Genomic DNA, 25,943 nt, shown 5'->3' with positions numbered 1-25,943 from the left:
GGAAGTTCGGAGGCCTTTAGAATGGCCTCCAGACCGGTTCGGACACATCCCTAATCCAAAAGGCACACAGAGCAGCAACCCTGGTGAAGCTAAGCATGTCTGGATCTGGTTAGTGCCTGGGTGGGAGACCTGGGAAGCATATGGATATATCACACTGAGTTCTATTAAGGGTATACTCTCTCTCCTGCTATTACTCCCCTGCAACTGGTATTTAGAGGGATCTTGCCTCTGAAGCTGGAGGTGGCCTATAGCGCTCAGAATAGTAGCCATTCACTGACCTGTCCTCCATGAATTTATCTAAACACTTCTTAAAGCCATCCTGGTTGGTGGCTGTCACCATATCTTGTGGCAGAGAATTCCATAAGTTAATTATGCCTCCTTTTGCTGGTCCTAAATTTCTTGGCAATCAGTTTCATGGAATGACCCCTGGTTCTAGTGTTGTAAGAGAGGGAGAAACATTTCTCACTCTCCACACCATGCATAATTTTATAGACCTCTAACATGTCTCCCCTAGTCATCTTTTTTCTAAACTAAGAAGCCCCAGGTGTTGTAGCCTTGCCTTGTAAGGAAGGTGCTCTAGGCCCTTGATCATCTTGGTTGCCCTCTTCTGCACCTTCTCCAGTTCTATAACATCCTTTCTGAGATATGGTGACCAGAACTGTACACACTACTGCAAATGTGGCCACACCATAGTTTTGTAAAAGGGCATTATAACATTAGCAGTTTTATTTTCAACCCCCTTCCTAATTATTCCAAGCATTTTTCACAGCTGCCACACATTGAGTTGACAGGTTCAACGAGCTGTCCACCATGCCCAAAGATCTCTCTCTTGGCCAGTCACAGACAACTCAGATCCCATCAGCGTATATGTGAAGTTGGGATTTTTTCCCCCCAATATGCATCACTTTACAGTTACACTGAATTGCATCTGTCAGTTTGGCGAGATCCTTTTGGAGCTCCTCACAATCTGTTGTGGATTTAACTACTCTCAATAGTTTGGTGTCATCTGCAAATCTGGCCACCTTACTGCTTACCCCAACTTCTAGATCATTTATGTTAAAAAGCACTGGCTCCAGTACAGATACCTAGAGGACCCGGTTCAATGCCAAACCTGTGCATGAACCTTGCTTCGTGCACCCTGTTAGTTTCTTTGAATTCTAATTCCATCTGCACTTCCCTCAAATACTTGGGAACAATGATGGAACAATACAGAAGCCAATTGTGGGCTTCAACTCAGACAGCCAACAACCTGGATGGCTTTAAGAGAGGTTTGGATAACTTCATGGAGGAGAGGTCTATCAATGGCTACTAGCTGGATGGCTATAGGCCAGCCTCAAAAGCAGGATGCCTCTGAGTACCAGCTGCAGGGGAGTAACAGCAGGAGAGAGGGCATGCCCTCAACTCCTGCCTGTAGGCTTCCAGTGGCATCTGGTGGACCACTGTGTGAAACAGGATGCTGGACTAGATGGGCCTTGGGCCTGATCCAGCAGGGCTGTTTTTATGTTCTTACCTCAGTTTGGCCACCTCTGGATTTTAGAAGCAGTCTTGGAATCTTGCATAAAGTGACACATGAAGCTACTGTGCCAAGGTAAGTAACTAGAGAATAGGCATTTAGCTGAACAATTATCCATCTAATTAAATTGACTCTAACTCATTATATTTAATGGCAAATCAACATATCTACTGAGAAAAATAAAGCGAGCATACTGTATATGCATTATTCCGGAAATTTGTTTTTCCTTCAAAATGAATGAATGAGCATGTAGCTAACAATAATCTAAGGCTCTGAAATTCTCAATAGGTATCCAAGTGAGAATCCAGGTGTTAAGGGTCCACCTTTTAAAGTTTACTGCTCAACATACCAAATAGTTTTCATCCTGAAAGGCATAGTGCAATGTAGTAATCCACTGACAGTCTCCATTCACCAATACATCTCTCTCTTCTCGGAAACAAGCAGTCTAGAAATGGATTGAGAAAAGGAATTGCTGAAAACTTATATTTGTGTATACAAAACAAGGCGGCAAACATTTTAAATGCATTTTTATTTATAGCTTTAAAAAAACATGCAACTGCACACTAATACCAAGGAACAAAACAATTTACAACTTATCAAAACATTTCAAATAAAATTCAAACATCATAATAAAATTGCGTTCCCTCATACACAGTTTTGATTTACAAAAAGAAATACTCCTTTAATTACAGAAACCATCATTTCCAAAAGAACTATTTATGGAAAGGGACTAACATTTAGAAATGAACTCCTCTTAGCTGGCATATGAATATATATGGGTTTACAGTTGTGAAAAATGACACGTTTAAAATGGAACATGCTCATCTATAATCGATATGAGAGAAGCTGTTGGATCAGTGGTAGCATACATGCCCCGCACACAGGTCTCTGGTACAAGCCCTGACATCTCCAGAGAGCTAGGAAAGACACCTGTCTGAAAACCCTGGAGAGCTGCTGCCAATCAATGTAGAAATTAAGCTGGATGGCTCAATGGTTTGACTGGAGAAGAGCCTCGTAAGTTGAAAATATATAGTATCTATGTGCTTTCCCCCTGTACGAGAAGATAGATCTAGATCGTGGGTTGCTTCATTTGAGCTTTTAGGTAGACGACAGAAGCAATCAAGAAAAGATGTCTCATACTCTTTAAACACACACTGTAAACCAAGGTAAGGCAGGCAAACTTTGCTTCAAATAACTTTATTATTTCAATAAAAGTTTTATATCAGTTTTCTTCCACACAACCCAAAGTGGCATATAAACGGTTAAAAATAATTTTCATACAAACAAAAACTTCTGAGAGTCACTGAGCATTGAAGGCTATCCTGAAGAACCAGTTTACACCGATCACATTAAGGTGAGCAATGTGAGGGGCTCAAGTAGCCTCTATAGGGAAAGAATTCCAAAGAAGTGTTGCTGTCAAAGAGGCACTATTTCTTGTGGATGCTTGCCAAACATCAGAGAGACCAAGTATCCAAAGCGAGGCCTCAGATGACCTAAGAGTACAAGGGGGTACAAATAGGAGAAGGTGGTCCGTCAGGCAACAAGTCCTAAGCCATTTAGGACTTTGCAGGTAAGAACCAGGCACCTTAAATTGCGCCTTGAAGCAAATAAGACAATGGTTTTATAACCCAGCAGCACTCCTGAAGTTGTATTGTAGATGAGTAAAATAACTGCTGCATCATTTTTACTTGCACTGTGAGTCAATTATAGTCCTTAACACATCACGTTACACAAGGCAAGTGAAATCTTCACTCTCCAAATGGTGGTAGAGGGAGCAGGGTAAGAAAAGTAGTAACAAAAAAGGGATGGTATATGTGCTTCCCATCCCTGCAGAATGCACTGAAATTTTAAGTACCAATGGAAATACTTCAAGATTTCAGTATCCACAGATGTCCAGGATTAGAATGAGTGCTTACAACCTACATACAGGTGAAACTCGAAAAATTAGAATATCTTGCAAAAGTTCATTAATTTCAGTAATGCAAATTAAAAGGTGAAACTGATATATGAGATAGACGCATTACATGCAAAGCGAGATAAGTGAAGCCTTAATTTGTTATAATTGTGATGATCATGGCGTACAGCTCATGAGAACCCCAAATCCACAATCCCAGAAAATTAGAATATTACATGAAACCAATAAAACAAGGATTGTAAATAGAACAATATCGGACCTCTGAAAAGTATAAGCATGCATATGTGTTCAGTACTTGGTTTGGGCCCCTTTTGCAGCAATTACTGCCTCAATGCAGCGTGGCATGGATGCTATCAGCCTGTGGCACTGCTGAGGTGTTATGGAAGACCAGGATGCTTCAATAGCGGCCTTCAGCTCTTCTGCATTGTTTGGTCTCATGTCTCTCATCCTTCTCTTGGCAATGCCCCATAGATTCTCTATGGGGTCAGGTCAGGCGAGTTTGCTGGCCAATCAAGCACAGTAATCCCATGGTCATTGAACCAGGTTTTGGTACTTTTGGCAGTGTGGGCAGGTGCCAAGTCCTGCTGGAAAATGAAGTCAGCATCCCCATACAGCTCGTCTGCGGAAGGAAGCATGAAGTGCTCCAAAATCTCCTGATAGACGGCTGCGTTGACCCTGGACTTAATGAAGCACAGTAGACCAACACCAGCAGATGACATGGCCCAAATCAGCACAGACTGTGGAAAATTCACACTGGACTTCAAGCATCTTGCATTGTGTGCCTCTCCATTCTTCCTCCAGACTCTGGGTCCTTGCTTTCCAAATGAGATGCAAAAGTTGCTCTCATCAGAAAAGAGGACTTTGGACCACTGAGCAACAGACCAGTTCTTTTTTTCTTGAGCCCAGGTAAGACGCTTCTGACGTTGTTTGTTGTTCAGGAGCGGCTTGACAAGAGGAATACGACATTTGAAGCCCATGTCCAGGATCCCTCTGTGTGTGATGGCTCTTGATGCACTAACTCCAGCCTCAGTTCACTTCTTGTGAAAGTCCCCAACACTTTTGAATGGCCTTTTCCTGACAATCCTCTCTAGGCTGCGGTCATCCCTGCTGCTTGTGCACCTTTTTCTTCCACACTTTTCCCTTCCACATAACTTTCAATTAATGTGCTTTGATACAGCACTTTGGGAACATCCAACTTCTTTTGCAATTACCTTTTGAGGCTTTCCCTCCTTATGGAGGGTGTCAATGATGGTTTTCTGCACAACTGTCAAGTCAGCAGTCTTTCCCATGATTGTGATTCCTAATGAACCAGACTGAGAGACCATTTAAAGGCTCAGGAACCCTTTGCAGGTGTTATGGATTGATTAGCTGATTGGAGTGGGACACCTGGAGCCATGATCATCACAATTATAACAAATTAAGGCTTGACTCATCTCACTTTGCATGTAATGCGTCTATCTCATATATCAGTTTCACCTTTTAATTTGCATTACTGAAATTAATGGACTTTTGCACGATATTCAAATTTTTCGAGTTTCACCTGTATACTTTTACCAAAGTCTGCACAACTCCAGCTCTCCAGGAGTTGGACTACAACTCCCATCATCCCTGACTATTGGCCACTGTGCCTGGGGATGATAGGAGTAGCTCTCCAACAATCTCTCTCTCTCTCTTCAGGCTTTTATATGATTGTCTCTGCAGCTGCTTATTTGTATTTTGTACTGTTTTAATGCTTATGTTTTAAATTTTTAATCAGATTTGTTTTATATTTTTAGCTTAATATTTTAATTGTGTCATTATTATAATTTTGTTTTTAATTCTGTGTAAACCACCTTGGGATTGTTTTAATGAAAGGCAGTATATAAATTTAACAATTAAAAAAAATTAAAAATAATCTATCACATTTTCAGACCACCCCAAACGTCCATCTCCAAACGTCCAAATTTTTATTTTCATCTGTTTTAACACAATTTAAAGCCACAGTACAGTTAAAAAGCATGGGCAAAAAAAAAAGTCTTCAGAGACTTTTTAAAAATTGTCAGAGATGGGGAGGCTCTCATTTCAGCAGGGAGTGCATTCCAGAGTCTTGGGGCAGCAACAGAGAAGGCCGGTCCCTACGCAGTCACCAGACAAGCCAGTGGCAACTGCAGATGGACCTCTCCAGATGATTTCAGTGGGTGATGGGGCTCATAGTGGATAAAATATTCTCTTTAATACTCAGGGCCTAAGCTGTTTAAGGGTTTTATCGGTTATAACCAGCAGCTTGTACTTTGCCCAGAAACCTATTGGGAATTAGCCAATAGGAGTAATATGGTCCCTCCGAGATGACCCAGAGATGACCTGGCTGCTGCATTCTGTACCAAGTGCAGTTTCCAGACTATATACAAAGGCAGCCCCACATGGCGTGCATTGGAGTAGTCAAGTCTGGATGTTACCAGAATACGTACCACTGTTCTGAGGTCATTTACCTTAAGTAATGAACGTAGCTGGCATATCAGCAGAAGCCTCAACCTGTGACTAGGGGTGTTCACAAAACCAGGTTGCCCAGTTTGGTTTGAGTCCAGAACCGTTTTGTTCACCCCCAAATGCCCCCCCCCGGTTTGGTTTGGGAGGTTACAAATTTTTTAAAAAATATTTTTTTAAAAACCCTTTTTAAAAAAACCAGAAAAATAAGTCTTCACCCCTGCCGTTCTGGAGGCTTATCCATGGCCACTGGTCGGGGTGTGTGTGTGCTCTAGAGGTTCATCTTTCTCTCGCCAGCATCCATTAAGTTCCGAATAGTCCAGTTTGGGCAGTCTTTGGCCCATTCTGGGCCTCATCTCCATGGTGGTGGCCATTTTGGAGGCTGTGCATGCCCAATGGGCCTCTGTGTGGACGGCCCAGGAACTTAATAACTTGGCGGCAGTGAGTTATATTTCTTTCTTTTAAAAAGTTTTTTTAAAAAAAAATTAAAAAATGAACCCCCAAATCTGAACCAGGGGTTGTTTGGTCCATGATCTGGCCGAACAGGGGCCAGTTTGGTATTGATGTTCCTGTTCGATGTTGAATGGGTTTGATACTGAACCCATTCACACATCCCTACTTGGAACACCAGAGAAAGATTAAGATCCAGAAGGACCCCCAAACTGCATATCTGTTCCTTCTGGGGAAGTATGACCCCATTCAGAACCACCACATAAAATAGTCTCCCGAGTTTTGACCTCAGACAATAAGTACCCCTGTCTTATCTGGAATTTATCCCTCATTCAGCCCATCACTGCCTCCAGGCAGACATTTAGGGAGATTATGCCTTCTCCTGGTGATGATGTCATGGAGAAATTGATTTGGGTGTCATCAGCATACTGATAACACCCTGCACCAAGTCTCCTGATAATCAATCCCAGCTGTTTCATGTGTAGATCTTTAAAAGCACTGGAGACAATATGGAGCCCTGGGGGACACCATATAAGTTTAGATTTTGAAAAGCAACAGTCTCCAAGCAATACCATCTGGAATCTATCCAAGAGGTAGAAGGGGAGCTACTGCAAAGCAGTGCCTCCCACCCCCAACCCTCTCAGATGCTCCAAAAGGATATTATGGTTGACAGTATCAAAAGCTGCCGAGGTAGCCAAAAAGATCAAAAGAGTCACACTCCCTCTATCAATTCCTAATTAGAGATCATCCACCAGGCTGACCAAGGCAGTCTCCACCCCATAGCCCGCCCAAAAGCCAGTTTGAACTGGGTCTAGATAATCAGTTTCCTCCAAGACTGCCGGGAGCTGGGAGGTCACCATCCTCTCAATTACCTTGCCCAACCACAGAAGGTTGAAGGCAGGCCTATAGTTGCTTAACTCTGAGGGATCCAGTGCAGGCTTTTCCAGAAAAGGTCTAATGATTGCCTCCTTAAGGCAGGAAGGTATTCTGCCCTCCCCAAGAAGCATATATAATCTCTACCAGGCCTTCTACAACAACCCCGCTGCCAAATAGTATAAGCTCTGTCAGACAAGAGCCAAGAGAACAGGTGGTAGGCCACACTGTTCCAAGCAGCTTGTACACATCCTCAGGAGTCACAAACTGATCCAGGCTAACTACATAAGAGATGTTGCTGGACACCTCTGCATCAGACACTGCACGAATTGTGGGATCTGAGTCAGCCTGAATACAAGAGATTTTATCCACAAACAATTCATTAAAAACATCACAGCAGGTAACTGATTGTTCCAAACCTGATTCAAGGGAGGAGGGGCATGTACTAGCCCTCTCGCAACCCTAAACAGCTCTGCTGGACCTCTCTGCCCACATCCCTTTACCTGTTCCTCAACAGAGTACCCTGGAGGGAGTAGCTGGAACCAGACCAGGTCACCAGCCTCTCGCAACCAGGTTGGACCCTTCTCCATAATCAGATGCAATACAGACAGAAAAGAATTGATTCTTTGCTGCATGTACTGGCTGAGGACAGGTCTTCAAGTGCGCTCCATGTCATAATCTGTCAGATTAGAGTTGAGACTTTCTCCGCTTGCAGGCCAGTCTACCTTGCCACTTCAGTCCCCTGTAGAGCTTATGTATACCAAGGGGCCAGTTTTGAAGCAGGTCAGAGAGGATGCTTAGGAACGATCCTGTTTACTGCCCTGGTGAATTTGCTGTTCCGGTTCTCCACCAGGATATCAACAGGATCTCCGGCAGAGCCAACACTAAATCTTTCCAAGGCTTTTTGGAATCCTATTGGATCCAATAAGCTTCTCGGACAAACCATCCTAACAGACCCCTCACCCCTGTGGAAGTGGGACATGATTTTGAGTCCAACCTTAACCAGATGGTGGTGCGTCCGTAACAATGGGGAAAACACAGGAGTTCTACCCACCGAACACCACCCTGATCAGAGTAAATGATTAGATCAAGCATATGACCAGCAACATGCATCAGTTCCTAGACTGCCTGCGATAGGCCGATAGTTGTCATGGCTGCTATAAACTCCTGAGCTGCCCTAGACAAACTGGTCTCGAAGTGAACATTGAAGTCCCCTACCACCACAAGCCTGGGGGATTCCAACACCAAACCCAAGACCAAATCCATCAGCTTAATTAGGGACTCCACTGGGCAGCGGAGTGAGTGGTACACCAGCAGAAGTCCTAGACTATCCCTAGTCCTCAAAACCTAAGTATACACATTTGATTTGGTAAGACACTTTGGCAGGGACCCTGTTAAAGGAGATGTTGTTATTAGCAATCACAGCCACTCCACCTCCCCTCCCCTGCTCCTCAACAGAATACCCTGTAGGGAGAAGCTGGGATCAGACTGGGCCACCAGACTCCCTCAACCAGGGCCAAAGTTACGCAGCCTTGTTTTTACCGTATTAACATCTGCAGTAACACACAGACAGCATTATATATGACCCTTTAAATCCAGTCAAGTGCACAAATTTCTTTAAGTTGTAGAACACAAACCTATAGAGTTTTTATAAATTGTTCTGCTATTTGTATGCATGGATTGTTTGGTCTAGGACCGTAAATAAAACTTGACTTGACTAGAACACATCTTATATTTTATTTATCATATACAGAGATCCAGATATTCTTCCCTATCTTCATAACCAGAAACTACTGAATGTTCCTCCCAGTCTGTGGCAGAAGACTGAGGGGAAGGGCTTGATCTTATTTCCCCTGCTTGTAGGGCTATATAGAAGGCAAGAAGCAGTCAGTATCCCATGCCACTTTCCTGGTGCCATGGAGAACACAGGGGTCTTGTTTGACTTTCTGTGTCTCAGAGAATCCAAGAAAGTGCGAGAGAGGAGCTGGGGCCATTGGGCTTTCTTCATTTCCAGCAGGGATTTTGCAACATTACTCTCTCACACTGATTCTGCCTTCTGCAAAACCAGCCAGACACTCCCTGCATTATCTGCAATTTATCATCTGTAAATCACTTGCCATTGGTGTGCTGGTAAGATTTCTGGAGCCCTTAGAACATGTAAATATGAGGTAGCCTTTTTCTGAATGCTATTAAGTGTCAGGAAACTGTATGAAGAGATAGAAAGAGAGCATAAGGTTGAAGGATCTCTGCCTATGAAACAGACAAAAGCAGCAGCAGCAGAGAAAGAAGTTTAGTGTGTCACCATGACTTTAATGTCTACTACACTGAAAAAATATGGCCCTTCCTCCCTGACCCCATACTCCCTGGCAAAAATTGTGGTTCACACACTGGTCTTAACTATTGCAACCTTCTCCTTTCTGGTCTTCCAGTATCCCACTTCAGTCCTATCCAGAACTCTGCCACTAAAATAACTCACCTATCTTGTCGCTCTGACCACATGGTCTTTAAATCTCTACATTGGCTTCTAGTTTGCTCCTAGACCCAGCACAAACTCCTTGTCCTTATCTTCAAAGCCTCCATGGACTTGGCGCTCTCCTTTCCCTCTGATCTCATAACCCAATATATCCCTGCCTATAACCTTTTCTCCCTAGTTGCCCTTTATGTCTAGAATGCCAGCCCAGAATACTTCTGTGATACTGCCACTTGTCCTTCAAACTCCTCCTCAGAAGTCCTAGTCCTTATTTTTTGCTACAGAGGTTTCCAACCTTGGATCACCAGATGTTGCTGGACCACAACTCCCATCATCCCCAGCCATAATGTGGCTGGGGATGATTTATTTATTTAGCATATTTATATACTGCCCACCACCAAAGTCTTTAGGTGGTTTACAACATGATGGGAGTTGTAGTCTAGATCCCTTCATCTAGCAACATCTGGAATCCCAAGGTTGGGAGAGCACTGTGGCTGGGAATGATGGGAGTCGTAGCCCAACAACTTCTGGGGACCCAAGGTTGGGAACACGCAACCTAATGATACTAAACCTAAATGTACGTAACTGACCTGAACACATTATTCCTTTTTTTTTTACCATTACCACCTCCTGTTGTCTCATATTTAATTTTAGTTAGCTCCTTGAGTACAGACTTTTAAAATCTGTAGAGTGCCATGCATATTGGTAGAATAATATCTGAAGGGATGCTGGTGATTTTTTAAAAGTATCTCATATTGAGGTGACAACCCCGGTGAATGGATCATAGGGGTTTAATACGATAATATTAATTTGTGTCAGGGTTTAAGGTGACAGGGAGCCAGAGCTAGTTTATAAGAGACAGAAGCACAATGGAGCATATGAGGAGACTGTTAAGAAGCTGGTGATTGTGGAAAGCAGGCCAGCACAACTTTGGCCCTCCAGCTTTTGTTGGACTACAATTCCATCATCTATAGCCGTAGTGGCCAATCGTTACAGCTGGAGGGCTGAAGCTGTGCAGCCCTGGTATAAAGACTGGGAAGCATGACTACCCGAGAGGATAGAGAGGATTTCCCTGAAGAAATATAACCATAAATTGAGAAAGGTTAGGAAAGATTCACATTTAGATAGGCCTAGATGAGTTTTTTCTATTTTATTTGATAAGCAGTCTGACCTGTGCTTATTAGATTTTGGTAAAGTAAACAGTATTAGAATATATTTGTATGTTGTTAACAACAGAAATGGATCACTTTATGACAACAAAACAGAAAGGAGCATCAGTCTCACCATGAAGCCTTGCTGCTGGATTCTTCTGGCTGCTGGACATCTCATGTTCCCACATGTTCCTGGAGGCAGGACTATGCAAATTATGAGATGCTTTAAGAGTCTGAGAAGGAGAACCCCACCCAGTTCATAGCAGCCAAGTCCAAAGTACATAGAGAAATATGAGAAGAAAAGGAGAGGTACACCAGCAGATACAGATCCCTGAACAGGTGGTTTTAGATGTCCTTAAATCCAGCAGCAACAAGAAGCCTTCATGGTGATTAACCAATGCCCCTTTCTCTGCTGCTGGATGAGGACATCTCATGTGGAACTTGCCACAGCTAAGAACCCCAGGTGGGAGCATCAGCATCTACTGGGGCAGAAGAGCCTCTCAAAGGACACGTCTGCCAAAGGCAACTTGTGAAGAGTGATGCAAGTCAAGCTTGTAATGTCAGGTGAAGGTGAATGTAGATGCCCAGGTGATCCTGCTTGGGAATCAGGCCACCCCCTCCATCAAAGAGCACCAGCGGGCACCTGTTGGTCGCTGGCGTGCTTGCGGCCGTAGAGTGGGTTGTTACCGCTTGCTGGTAAGGTCACCTCAGTGGAGGAAAGGAAGAGTTCTTCCCTTTAGGAGTAGAATATTCCTAATCCTGTTTAGCATCTGGGCCATAGAGGGCAGAAGAAAAGATAAATACCAAGATAACAGAAGAGAAGATAAATACAAAGGTGGTTTTTGTTTTTTAAAGAGGAGTAAATAAGGCAAAGAAGAGAGAGAAAGATGATAGAGAAGTATAGGAATATGGGAATATAGCAAGAGAAGGCTTGGCTAAGGAGGAAAAAGGCTGTCTCTGGAGCAGGATGTAAGGCTAGAACTGGGTGGGGCTCCTTCCTAGCCTCTTTTCATAATTTACATAGTCCTGCCTTCTGGAGCATGTGGGAAGGATAACCCATGTGAGATGTCCTCATCCAGCAGCAGAGAAAATCCTGATTATTTATTTTAACCTGGTGTAGAGATCCACTTTGTAAAAACCTGAGCCTAAATCCACACAACACCATCAAAAAGGTTACCCTGTAGCAGGGACAGAAAGCTACAAGAAAAGAACAGAATAAAAAAGAAACAATAACAGAAATGAGGCTTGGGGGTGTATCTATGGTGGGGCAGGCAGGGCATGTGCCCCGGGCGCCACTTGAAGGGGCACACCATTTTATTTTATTTTTTTTAAATGGCCACAGAAAACAAAATGGCAACCGTGCATGCTCAAATGACCTCTGTGAGGCCCTAGGCCATGCCAGGCCTCGCAGAGGCCAACTGAGCATGTACGGTGGCCATTTTGTTTTTGACAGCCATTAAAAAAAAATTTTTTTTTTAATGGCCACCGCACATGCTCAAATGGTCCCTACGAGGCCCTAGAAGCCAGCAAGGGGAGGGGGAACTTTGCAGACCTCCCCCGTGGCCTTTAGGAAGCCCCCCGAAGGGGCTACAGCTTAAAAAAAATTAAATTTAATATAAGTCACTGTACACATATTCAGTTTGGCACTATGTACAGAGAATCAGGACTTGTGAATACTGAGCTGAAGCTTATGAGCTAGGATTGTATTCATTTGCTCTTACTTTGCTTCTTGTGATAAGTGAGTTAAATGTGATGTCTTAATAACATGGCTATTAATGGTGAGTTTGTCTTTGAATCAGTGTGAAATCCTTAGTATTAAGGCCCACTGGGAGTTTCTTGCTCTCTTTCTCTCATTTTAACTGTCTTTCTGAAGGACTAGAATATATTCCAAGCAGTGAAACAGTTTAATCTGCATATCCTTTAATTATTTTCAGAGTATCTGGGAAAAGTCAAATTCTCCATTTATTTTTAAAACTTATGTAATAGTGATGCTACAATGCATAGTAGAGAATTAGACAGGCACTTCTGTTTAGTTTTCCAAGTACACCTCCACATAGTATTTGGGTATTTCATGAGCCACAGCATACTGAAATTTTTAGTTTTCTAGCATTTTTTGGTCTGGATACATCCACTGCTAAATAGTTTTAGAAATATTAAAAGATTAACAAGCCTGACTTGAATTTTTGAGCTGATATTATGGTAAAGTTATCTGAAAGATGGGTGTCAGATGCTTGGACAGGGGGTGCAATTTCAGTGCTTGCCCTAGGCACTATTTTCTCTAGATACGCCTCTGGTGAGGCTGTATGTGGATTTGGAATCCCCCCCACCCCCGCCAGGCAATCATGGTGGTGGCAGCAAGGAGTTAATTGGGCAAGCTCAGCAGTCCTTAGAGGAAAATTCCCAGCAGAGGGGAGAAAAGGATCAGCAGGTCCCCACACAACTCAAAAGTGTGGCTGAGCAGACAGATTAGACATACAAAGGTTTATTAAATTTGCAAGGGGAACACCAATCATACAGTCATTTATGCTAACGTTTTTGCTCTACAAACCAACTGGGTGAGTTTCTATGATGAAGACTGAGAACATTCATTATCCTATGCTCAATGTGTGTGTGGGGGGGGGGGGGAGGTAAGGGAACACATGGGGGAAATTGCCTTTATCAAATCTCTGTTAGCTTATGGTATCCAGCAGGGGAAAGGGGATTAGTATCCTAATCTTCCCTGGCCTCCAAATCCAGGATGTTTTAAAAGTTTGACAATGCTGAGCTCAAAGAGCACTCCTCGCAGGTTCCTAACACTTTAATGTATCATGGAAGAAGAAGGGGGGCAGGGGAAGAGTGAAACAGAGTCTGGAGATGTGAACTGTGAGAAGTAAATATATTCACCACCACCACCACCACCTGCATAACACTACCCAGGTTCATAGCAGTTTCCTGTTCCTCTGGCCCCAGAGCTCAGCAGTCTCATGCTACTATACTACTAGGTGGGGGACTCCTAGTTTTTTCTCTATTCCTCATGGGTCCCCAACTCGTTTTAATTCTATTTTCTGGCTTTATTAACATATTATCAATTTCCAAGTATCAAAATGAAACAAATCACTGAAACAGATTTAGCACTCACTTTTGGGAGGCAACTATATGTGTAACCCTTTTTATCTGCTAACTAGCATTTTGTTCTAGTCCATCTCTGAACATATTGCCCTGAGTTCGTTCAACAGGTATTTACTAACTTGCAGCTGACAGACAGGGATAGGAAACAAAATTGATCTTTTACAGTTTCCAAGAGAAAATTAATACATACTCTCCTCTCCAACATGTCAGAGACTCATGTTCATCTTATTGGAATGTAAAATTAATGGTTAGACATTAAAGATTCCAATTAGAAGTAGTTTCACAAAGAATTAAGTCAACAATGTCAAACTTATTACAAACATTGATTTGATTATTAAACTGGTTGTTATTTTTATTCAAGGTTCTAATAATCTGCTTTTTGTATGAGCATCAGAGTAGATAGAGAACTTTTTAAAATGTATGTGATATTTAAGAATAGTATTTGAATAAAGTATAAATGCTATTTTGACCGTGAGATTTACTTGTTATGATTTGTAATCTATTGCCACTGCATCTTTAGCTTGACATAGCTAATGAGTAAAAGTATCCATTACATAGGAACTCTGTTATGTACTACAGGTGGCCCTCATTATTTGCAGAGATTCTGTTTTCACCTACAGGCGTGAATATGGAAACCACAAATAACGAAACCTTGAGTCAATGGGAATTGGGGGGTTAGGTTCCTTGAGCTTAAAAAAATCCAAAAAAATCAGAGGGGAAAGGAATAAAGCATAGTATCTTGCTCTCCAGGCCTCCAGAAAGCCTCCCCCCATTCAAACCTTCAAAATTGAGAATTATTTTTGAAAATTGAGTGTTTGTTTTTTTTAAGCCACAAAATGGTTCTGTGCTGCAATTTAGTGGCTGGATATGACATCAGAAGTCATTTCCAGACACCCAGGAACTGCGGATAGATGAATCTTGCCTATTTTAAAAACCACAGATAAAGAAACTGGGTCCCTAACGCAAAATTACATCAAGTACACTATCCTAGATGTTGTAAATGCTCTACGGAATTTAAAATTAACATGTTTTAGTTTTCAGATCTGCACCATTGTTAAGAAATATGTAGAAACTTTCTTCAAATCAACGGCGGGCGGGGGGGCGAGAGACGCGGGGGGCGAGAGAGGCGGCAGTGGCAGGCGGACAGGAGGGAGAAAATCGGCAGCAGCAGGGCCCATCTTGGCTGCCCGCCGCAGTTCTGTGTAGCGGGTCAGCTAGTGAATAGTTCATGATTTAAATCCTAACAGGTATGATAGGTTTTACTAGCTTAATAGTAATTCAAATGGCTAGTTTTGACCCTTAGAAGGACCTCATGACTTAGGATCTACATGTCTTCTGTCTGTCCTCATATGAATGCTTCCACCTCATGTGTCCCATTTCATGCCACTTCTGCAGGAAGGAGCAGAGCTTTTCAATAGAGGCCCTATGGAATGGGGAGGAACAATATAAGGAGGAACAATCTTACTCCTCTCTTGGCTTTCAGATTATGTAATCTCCATTTATTCAGAAAGCCTTTGGAGCACTCAAAGCATGCTGGCTTTTCAGACTGTGCATGAGTGGTAAAGAAAGCTTTAAAACTTTTTTTACTGCACTTTTGAACTTGTATCAAAATAGATTTGGCATTCAAATTTGTTTTATTGTGATTAACCAATTGGTTAAAAGATCAGAAACTATAAATTCTTCAAAATCTATTAATAATCCTAGTTTGTAAGCATTACAATGATCTCCCATTTTCCTCCAAAGTGGTTATAATAGAGATGTGCAGAACGATTTGAGCTCAAAAGTGCTGTTTTTAAACAAAATACACTTAAAATAGAGGACCTGTTTCAAGCTTGAAACAAAACTACCCCATTTTGAGCACCATTTTGGAGGGCTGTTTTTCTGGGGAAAGCTGGTCTACTAATTAGGGCCAGCAGGTAGACCAGTCTTCCGAGATGGGCTGATGTGCTAGGTCCAGAGCAGGGGCTGGTCTCCACGTCAGCCCGTCTCAGAGGACTGGTTTATCTGCGTGAGGCGGGTAGATCAGGCCTCCCCTCTGGACTTAGCGTGTTGGCCCGCCTCTGAGGACTGGTTTGCCTGCTAACTCAACTGCTAGACCAGCTCTCCCCAGAAAAAGAGCTCTCCAAAATGGCACTTGAAATGTTTTGAGTGTTTCATCGAAACAGCTGTCTTGGCCGCTGTTTTGATGAAACAATTTGAGCATTTTGGGTTTCATTTTGAGCTCGAAATGAAACGCAAAATTCATTTCGTGCACACCCCTAGCTTACATTTCCATAACAACTCATTTACATACTGGTTTTCATCCTTATTTATGACACTTTTACTCCACCCTTCAGCGGAGAAGCAACCTGCCTAGACAGTAGGAGGCTATTGGTTCAAAACCCCACTGGTGTGTTTCCCAGAATATGGGGAAATCCTATATCAGGCAGCAGCGAAATAGGAAGGTGCTGAAACGCATCATCTCATGCTGCACAGAGAAGGCAATGGTAAACCACTCCTGTATTCTACCAAGAAAACCACATGGCTCTGTGGTTGCCAGGAGTCGACACTGACTCAACAGCACAACCTTTCCTTTCTATAAAATACTTAAGGCAAAGTAGCAGCAACAGCAGCCATCACACCCCAGTAGATGCAAAACCACACACGAAGAAAGAAGTGATGCAGAAGTTTTTCTTTCACATATTTGAACCAGCCTTAGATTGGAGGAAGGAGAGATTTCTTGTGGCAGTCAGGAATGTATCTATGCTTGCAGAATGCAAGCTGTATTTCCTATTACTTGTTATAAGACACAAGGAAGAAATAAAAATATCTCTTCAAAAAGAAACAAAACCCGATGGAAATCTCTCAAAGATTAATAGAGGTTGTATTGTAGTGGACTGTGAAATGTGTTTATAGAGTGTGTTTCTGCATCCAATCAAATTCTTCCAAGTCCAATGAAAATTAGCCACTGGACTGTGTCCATAGTGTGAATTTCACACTATGTGTTATAATTTGATAGTTCTTTTTGAATGTTATACACTGTTATAATGGATTTTTGCCAATGCATTATTTGCTGATTTATACATATCTTGATGCATATTCTATTAAAAGCCCTCTTTGATATGTTACATGTTGATCTTTTTAATATACATAAAATGTCTGTTAGGGTATTTATGGCATTTCTGAACCAAAGTATCTCATTTCATATGAATCAACAATGCATTTCACTTTCACAAACACCGTCTCACTTTTTTTAAGGAGCCAAAAGCATTTCCCCAAATTAACAGTTACCCTTGAAGGTTTAATTTTCAAATGCAGAAACATCTATTCTTCATCATTTTTAATAATGATTTTTACATGTGGCTCTATGTCATATTAAGTGAAATCTGAAGCTTCCATGTCGTCTTTAACTTGGTTTTACAGTAAACAAAAATCTGGCCAATATAATTCATGGTAAGAACTAGGGCAGACTGTCTGGTAAATGAATACACAGTAGCGCAGAGAACAACAGATGCCTCGAAGGGACTGTCAGACTTGAGTACATTAAAGCAGCTCACTTATTTTAAAAAAATGGAGCCCCTATATGCTCATGCAGTAATTCTTTCTAATCTGGCAGAAGTTCACTGCAATTTTCCTTAATGTCATTCTTTAAAAAAACAAAACCAAACCCAAATCTCTGAATTAGAAACACTGTACTTACCTCTGCCCTTTTAAGCATTTCCCATTTATTCAGAATTTTCATCGCATAAATGCGCTCTGTGCATTTCATTTTAACAACTGCAACCTAGAATTTAAAAAGATATATATTACTACAAAGGCAATGGCATTTTAAATGGGTTGTTAGTGCTGGAACTGCCAATAAAGAAAACAGAATATAAATATCAACTTATACTACGGTACGATAACTGCAGAATGAAAAAAATTATTCAGCATGCCACTGACAATTGTTTTCAGACTTAAATAATACTAATTATGGAAATATACAGGCAGCCCATAAGAGTAAACAATTGAAACAGGAGTCAAGTGTGTGTCCCCAAATATTTGTCATTAAAAGATAGGGCTACAAGTGTATAAATCCCTTAATATGTTGAAAAGCTGCAAAGTCTACTAAGAACCAGCAGTGTTAATACAGCATATGCCTTTGATGGTGAAATAACTTTGAGCAGAGCCAGCCACAAAAAGACAAGAGCAACTGACCCTAGAGGAAAACACATTTGAAACCAGCCGGCAATGGATCAAAATAATTAAATTTAAAATTAACCAAATTAACCTGAAATATATTTGCATACTGGTATTGGATAACATTATTGTTCTCCAAGATCTGTCCCAAAGGACACTTAAGATACACACCCAAGGGAACACTGATCCCCTAAGCACTACCTTCTACACATGGGGTGATTAGATATAACCACTATGTTATAATTATGACCATTATAATATTTCCTGGTGTGTGTGCATGCGTGCAACTGAAAACATGTGTGATCATTATTTGCACTACTGACCAGAGCCCAAACCTAAGAACATTAGTTATATCAAATTAATTCAATTAAAATAAAAGCAGTTTCGTGTACCCTGTTTCCCCGAAAGTAAGACCTACCCCGAAAGTAAGACCTAGCAGTAATTTCTGATGTACCGCTAATTGCCCTAGTGCATTTTGGGGGGCTAAAATTAATATAAGACACGGTCTTATTTTCGGGGAAACACGGTATGTGGTCTCAGAGAGGAGCAAAGTAGAGAAAAGCATGAGAAATAGGCAACTGGTGGCCAAGGAGCTCAATTTGGGCCTCAGAGGCTTCTCATCTGGCTCTGAGCAGAGTTCCTGCACACAATCCCCACCCATACACAAAAGCTCTTTGGCTGCTTTCTAAGAGTTCTTTGGCTTCGGGGGAGGGCTCTGACAGTGTTTTTATTGCTGCTCACACAGATCAGAAAAGGATTCAAATCCCTCACCTGTGTATTGTTCTACATAAGAAATCAGTCAATGGGTGAAACCAACACTGCTAGCACATCATCTTTTGCTCTACTCAAAATACAGACCTTATTAAAAAGTATGTGCCAACCAGGGACTTAGAGAATGCTCCACTTATGCATACCACCATAAGGCAGCTGTGAATATTTTGTCTGGAGAAAGATTGCTCTGAAGTGAAATGCATTTTAGAGACTGCTTGAAGGGAAAATCTGTCTGCTAAGGTGAACAGGCATCTTTCCTAGGCTAATATGATCATTTCTACTAAACTAAATTCATTTGGGGAAAGAAAACACACACACAAAATTCTTGAAGCTGAAAGAAAAGTCAACACTGTAGCAAGTGTTGGCATCTTTAGTTAGCCAAGTGTATCTTGGTTGATGATTGCTTATTTCTAGAAAATCAGCACTTAATGCAATGCAAGCACTAACAAGTTTTAACAAGCAACAGATGAAGGAAGTAGGTCACTGCCAGAGACAGAATGTATCACACCTGACTATGAGGCTCTGGGAAGGAAGGTGAAGGAGCCTGGGCTCAGATGGTGTTCTCAGCAATTCTTCCTGTAAAAGGAAGGGCCTACAGAGAGAAGAATATTCAGGTGAATAACTGGTTACTCAGAAGGTGTTGAAAGAGATTTGGTTGCCAGGGCCACAGTTTAAGCTTAATGAGCAGGGCTTAGGAAATCCACTTGTCTACTTGTTTGAGGTGAGTGAAAAATGGTAAGAATATAAGCCTGCTGGATCAAGTGCAACACTTATCTAGTCCAACATCTTGTTTCCCACAGTGGCCCACCAGATGCCTCTGAGAAGCCCACAGGCAAGAGGTGAAAGCATGCCCTCTCTCCTGCTGTTACTCCCATGCAACTGGTATTTAGAGGTCTCTGAGGCTGGAGGTGACCTATAGCAAGACAAGTGGCCATTGATGGACCAGCCCTCCATGAATTTATCTAAGCCCCTTTTAAAGCCATCCAAGCCCATAACCATCACCACATCCCATGGCAGAGTATTCCATAGATTAATTATGTGCTGTGTGAAAAAGCACTTTTGTTGACCCTAAATTTCCTGGCCATCAGTTTCATGGGATGGGACTCATTGAGGCAACTGCCCCGAGTCCCACGGCTTCAAAGCCTGGAGGTGGGATAGTAAATCAGCAAGAATTTCAGAAAAGATGCACTGGTGTCAGCACACCTTTTCTGAATTGCTGCTGTTGCTGACAACACTGCTGAGACAGCACAAACCAGCCTGCCTTTCCTGAGTTGCTGATCTGCTGCTGCCACGAGCCACCACTGCTGGTTGGGGTTGCAAGAGCACACCAACCAGCCCTGAGGAGCTGTTGCTGCTGCAGTGAGAGTCCACATGTGAAGAGAGGAAGGTGGGTGCAGGTCGGGCAAGCCATGCAGGTGGTACAGTCATTGGGAGCCAGGCAAAAGAGGGGAGAGAGGGAAGGAGGTGGTGGATGGGCTAAGGCAGAGTTAGGCATCCAGCTTAGGGAACCTGCTGTGGAGTACAACCTTCTGGGGGAGTTGGAAGGGAGAGAGTTCTCAAGTGCAAGATTTGGTGGGGGGGGCAAAGGTGGGATAAGTGGAAGAGCCTTCAAGAAACTTTGCTGCAGAGAAGAATTGTTTGAGGCACAGACACAGTGGAGCTGTTCTGGAGGTGAGGAGGAAAACAAAGACCCCTCTTGTTTGGGAGCTCAGTGGCTATTGACTCTTCAAAGCAGAGTGCAGACATGGCAAGAGAGGAAGGTAGGTGAGGATTTTGTCTGGCTGGTGAACTAAGCCAACATTTCTTGAAAGTGAGGGACTACTGGCAGGAGATGGGTTGCACCCTACAAGAACTTGGAAAGGTGCGTTTGGCAGAAATCAGACAAACCTGATCAAGAGAGTTTTCAACTAACTCCTGTGGGAGATTGAAACAAAAAAAGCAAATTAAGTATAAGGGAGAAAGGAAAGGTTGTGCCGTCGAGTAGGTGTTGACACAAACTAAGTACAAAGGAGGTACTAAAGTTAGAAGGATGCTACAGGAGAAATTGAGGGAGTTAAGAACATTCATGCTGGATCAGGCCCAAGGCCTCTGGGAAGCCCACAGGCTGGCAAACCCTACAATAAAATAATGGTAGAGACATCAGAGCATGCGAAATATATACACTAATGCAGAGGGGTATAAAAAAACAAGCAAGATGAACTGGAATTCCTAGTATAGGGTGATAAATACAACTTGATAGTGCACTCAAGATTGGTGGCATGGCTGCCAAAATGGGAATGCAGCAACTGAAGGACAACTTGTTCAGAAATAATAGATGCAATGCGGGGGGCAGCACTGTGCGTCAAAAAATATGTACACTTACACAGAAATCTGAAAGTATGAACATGGTAGATGAGTGGAGAGCATTTGGATAAAAATAAATGGAGAAGGGAAGGAAAACAGCATTGTAGCTCCTGTGAGTCTACTACGGACCACCATGTAATGTGAAAAGGATCATAGGATTCAAGTCTGCCACATGCCAAATATGAGTTGGCAGTGTGATGCAGTTCAATGATCTGCCAGATCTGCCATTAACTCCTTCCTCACAAGCCTAGAAGATTCACTCCACCACTGATATTGCTTTCTACATGTCTGATAATCCATTTGGCAATGCCACACATCAGGGATGCTGCACCAGAGACTGAATCTTTACCATGGAAAGCATGTGTTTTATTTGCTAGCTTGGGTGGTTCATGTTTTGAACCAGAAAGGTGGAATAAGTTTTCACAAAAAGACAAGCAAACCTATTGCTACAGATGGATGTAAGGGCTGGGTGCAAGTGGAGGGTTGAGAGATAATCTAATTTACCAAGAGCAGAATCTGAGCTCTGATCTTTCCTTTCATACTGCAGCACTTGAAATCACTGACATACAAGACTGAGGCTGAAACCATCTTTGTAATCCTCTCCACCTAGACCCTCGAGTGGGAGAGGAATGGGTTCAACATTTCCAACACCAGGTGAGTGGACAGATACAGTTGCTAGGGATATTGGTTAGGTCTGGTGTTTGGAGTTTCACAGTTGTTATGTCACTGTTATAGCTTCTATGGTAGGTGTATCATGGTTCCTGTAGTATATATTCTTCAAACTTTTGTGTTCTGTTATAGACTATGAATACAACAAATATTTATATACAGCTTTTCAACACAAGTTCCTAAAGCGGTTTACATAGACACAAACAAACGGCATGCCCTCAACTCCTGCCTGTAGGCTCCCAGCAGCATCTGGTGAGCCACTGTGTGAAACAGGATGCTGTACTAGATGGGCCTTGGGCCTGATTCAGCAGGGCTGTTCAAACAATGGCTCCCTGTCCCCAAAGGGCTCACAATCTAAAAAAGAAACATGAGAGATACCACCAACAGCCACTGGAAGAATGCTGTGCTGGGGATGGATAGGGCCAGTTTCTCTCCTCCTGCTAAATAAAGAGAATCACCACTTTAAAAAGGTGCCTCTTTGCTCAGTTAGCAGGGTACTAAGCATGGCACATTGACTCCCTTGTGCTGGTGTACACAGGGAAAGAGTGGAGTAAAACCTGATGCTATAATCCAATTATCAGACCTCATCTAACTTCAGGAGATCGTTCCCCAAACTTCTCACACATTTTGATAGGGCACCTGTAACCTAGCTGAGAAAGGAAGAACTCCTTTGCATGTGCTTTTGACTAAACAAAAAACGCTGGGAAGTAACAGGTTATATCCCTGCTAATACATATGCAATAAGCTGGATGCCCTACTCTTCACTAGCAACAGCAAGTGTAGCAGCACATTATTCGCAGCTGCTGTCTTAATCTGAGTGCTAGTCCAGGCAGTCGTCATTGCTTTGATTACAGGAGGCATTTTAATCAGCATCTTGTTCACAAAGGGACTACGGTGCTGCTCTGTGATTGAGCACTTAAGGTATGATCTGCAAGGTTCATTAGCAGTTTCCTGGCTGCTGAGAAGCAATCTGGTGAATATGGGAGCGTTTTCAAAGCTGCTTTTATATCTACAAAATGGCTACCAATTATTTATATGGAATTCATGGCTCTCTGCTCACCTTAAAAATGGAATATGTTAAAATGTTCAATGTAGAGGTGCTACTGAATCTGTACATTCAGTGCATCCTCTTAAAACTTTTCCCTGTTTAATCCAATCAGCTGTTCAGTCCATCAGGAAACTTCTAAACTGATAACCAAGCTACTACAGCCTATATTCTCAATCATATTCACTGTCTAGACTTAAATGTGCAAACCACAGCTATTTGGTGTCGTTATTTGCTTCTGACAGACATCCAAGGTTTTTTGTGGGGGGTGGGCAGGACTTGACCTCCTTATCTTCCTTGTTTTCAGGGCAATATCAAACATTACTCCTTTCTTTCTTCCCACAGGCCTGCCAATCCTGATACAATGGACTTGCCAAGACAATGTAACTGTGCCCTGTAACTGGATGGAGCTATGGCGCAGCTGCATGGCTCATCACAAAGCAATTGTCCTGCAGAACTTAACACAACATGGAAATCCTTCCTACAGGCAAAAAAATAAAACAATTAAAAGAAGGAATGGAATGGATGGGAAACCCACCTGAAGTACAAGCTGCACACTTCTGGTTTAATGTAATGATCAGGCTAGTCTGTTTAACATTGTGAATTCCTTCTCTTTGGTCTACAAAACCATACATTGCAATAAAGTAAGCACTAGCCCCAATTGTCTATTCATACAAATTACCTTTCCAAGAGATGGCAGAAAAAACTGACAATTTACAGCAATGGTATGCAACTAAAAAAGCGACATGGACATCTAAAACTTTTCATTGTTATTTTTGAGGTTTTTTTGGACAAGCTTGTTTACCTAACAAAGCCAGATAATGAAACATTTTTAATACTTGTTCTAAAAAAAATAAGAGTGCAGTTTTAATTAGACCATTGTTCATGCACGTGTGTATGTAAAATATTATTCTACCACATTTAACTTAGATGCATTGTTTTGGAATGCCCTTAAAATGTTTTTTTAGACTGCATAAATGTCTAAGATAAACTAAAACTATTCAAGACTCCATAGATTACAGATGTTAAGGCAGATTTCCAGATTAAAGATTAAAGTACAAGGAACTGCTGCCTTCCTCCAAAGTTACTATGCAGAAATCAAGGAGGGGGGTGGGGTGAAGAATTGTTTGCCCTCTAGGTCAAAGGCGGCAGATTAGAAGTGTCTGATAAACTATGGAAAGTTCTATTATAGCCATACATTGGACTTAGTCAGGAAACCCAAAATTATGAAGAAGCAGAATAGAAGAACATTTTTTCCTCTTTCCCCAATCCCTATTCTTTTTTGGGTATTACCTGCGTCAAAAATTCAGTCAGCCTCATCTGTCATGTACAATCAGACTGAGAAAGCCCTGAAGCAATAAGCAAAGGCTCCAACTTATCAGGAACACCAGAATATCAAGAACAGAGAAGCAACTACAAAAATTTGAAAATGATCCTTTCAGAGTTAAAGAAGCAAGACAAGTCATTGATGGGCTCCTATGTAAATATATTTCTAGCAATCACTCTGTTCCCAGATTCATTTGAGTACCACACTGCACTGTAGAAAGAAACGTTGGTTTTATAGCATGAAGGGTTTTTTTTCATAGTTGAGGAGGCCATCCTTAACACTGGGATAACCAAGTTGGAAAAGAATATGGGAGGGAGACTAGGAAGGCACATCACACTACTTGCTGCAGGACCATGCGACTTAATGCCGCCTGAGCAGAGTGGAAAGAGGAGATTTTGTAATGTTTAATGAAAGGGGTAATGGAAGACCATGTAGCTGCTGTGCATATTTCCAACAGCGGGGCACTGGCGGAAAATGCTACAGAAGTAGCTGCACTGTGGGCAGGGGAGGATTAACCTATTTGCCACCCATAGGCAAAGGATTTTGCCGCTGCAGGGAGGGGGCCGTGCGAGGGGAAATCCCCCCCTTTTCACTCTAAATATTGCCGCTGCCATAGCGGGATGGGGTGCAGTGTTGGTGGCTGCCTGCAGGGAGGAGGGGGGCGAGGAGGGAAGAGTGTTCCCTTTTCTTTACCTTTTAAAATGCCAGGAATGGTGGTGGCCTGTCTCTGGTCCCGCCACCCTCCAGTAACATCCACTTCACCTGGTGCACAGGCTCCACCTCCAAAGCCCAGCAAGCCCCTCTCCCTCTGTCTTTTCAGGCAGACGTTGGCTGCCTGGAATGCATTTGTTTCCCTTTCTCTCTCTCCAGAGAGGAAGAGAAAGAGAAATAAACACTGTTCAGGCAGCAAACGGCTACCTGGAATGACAGGGGGAGAGGAGCTCCCTGGTCTTCAGAGCCCAGGCCACACACCCCTTTGCATGCGATTTCCTGTGTTCAATGGCCTTAGTTTGTCAGATGTAAACACGGAGAGCATGGCATACATACAAAGTATGCCAGATCTTTTCCTTAGGAAGGGCCAGAGTCGGAGGGAGGGAGGGCTATATCCTGAGAACAATGGTAGTCGGAGTTGGTTGGTGGCAGAAAGATAGGATTTGTCTTCAACACCATGGCATCTGGCTGGAAGATGCAAAGCTTCTTCCAGACTGAGGGAGCCCCCAGTTCAGAGACTCTACACATGGATGTAATTGCTGTGAGAAAGAGGACTTTATAAGAGAGGATTTTCAAGGAGCTATCTGCTAGGCTTGAGCCCGAAACATTTCGGCGGCCATTGAAAAGGCCGCCGAAACGTTTCGGGTGGTGGGGGCGATTCGGCGTTTCGGCGCCGGCGGGGGTAGGGCTTTAAGGGCGGGGGAGAGTGTACTCACCCCCCCCCGCTGCATTTCCCCCGCCGGCGCTCTCGGAATTAGAAGCCCCTCGGGACGGCAGCGTTCCTCCCTGCCGTCCCGTTGCCCCCGTCGGCCGGAAGTGGCCGGAAGTCCCGTTTGCGCGTGCGCCCGTCATGCGCGCGCGCGTACGGCCGCGCGCGCGCGCGAACGGGACTTCCGGCCACTTCCGGCCGACGGGGGCAACGGGACGGCAGGGAGGAATGCTGCCGTCGCGAGGGGCTTCTAATTCCGAGAGCGCC

General features: G+C 42.9%; 1 protein-coding gene and 1 long non-coding RNA gene across 9 annotated transcripts in view; one reads left to right on the top strand and one right to left on the bottom strand.

The window, feature by feature from the left end:
- The window catches only part of CDC42BPB (CDC42 binding protein kinase beta), a 174,891-nt gene that overhangs the window by 93,565 nt on the left and 55,383 nt on the right, over nucleotides 1–25,943 (bottom strand). For all 8 annotated transcript variants that reach the window (XM_053257808.1, XM_053257816.1, XM_053257842.1 and 5 more), the window contains exons 3-4: nucleotides 17,623–17,706; nucleotides 1,863–1,958 (exon numbers count right to left, since the gene is read on the bottom strand). In XM_053257808.1, coding sequence (XP_053113783.1) covers nucleotides 1,863–1,958; nucleotides 17,623–17,706 — 180 coding nt within the window. The remainder of the gene's footprint in view (nucleotides 1–1,862; nucleotides 1,959–17,622; nucleotides 17,707–25,943) is intronic.
- Nucleotides 19,357–23,964, top strand: LOC128328169 (uncharacterized). Its single transcript, XR_008309056.1, has 3 exons — nucleotides 19,357–19,486; nucleotides 21,763–21,869; nucleotides 23,275–23,964. It is a non-coding gene; the product is annotated as an uncharacterized LOC128328169 (long non-coding RNA).

This window comes from Hemicordylus capensis, chromosome 1 (assembly GCF_027244095.1).
Source record: "Hemicordylus capensis ecotype Gifberg chromosome 1, rHemCap1.1.pri, whole genome shotgun sequence".
In the NCBI taxonomy this organism is placed as follows: Eukaryota; Metazoa; Chordata; class Lepidosauria; order Squamata; family Cordylidae; genus Hemicordylus; species Hemicordylus capensis.
Note: the sequence above shows the minus strand (reverse complement) of the source record. Positions and strands in the feature narration are given on the sequence as shown.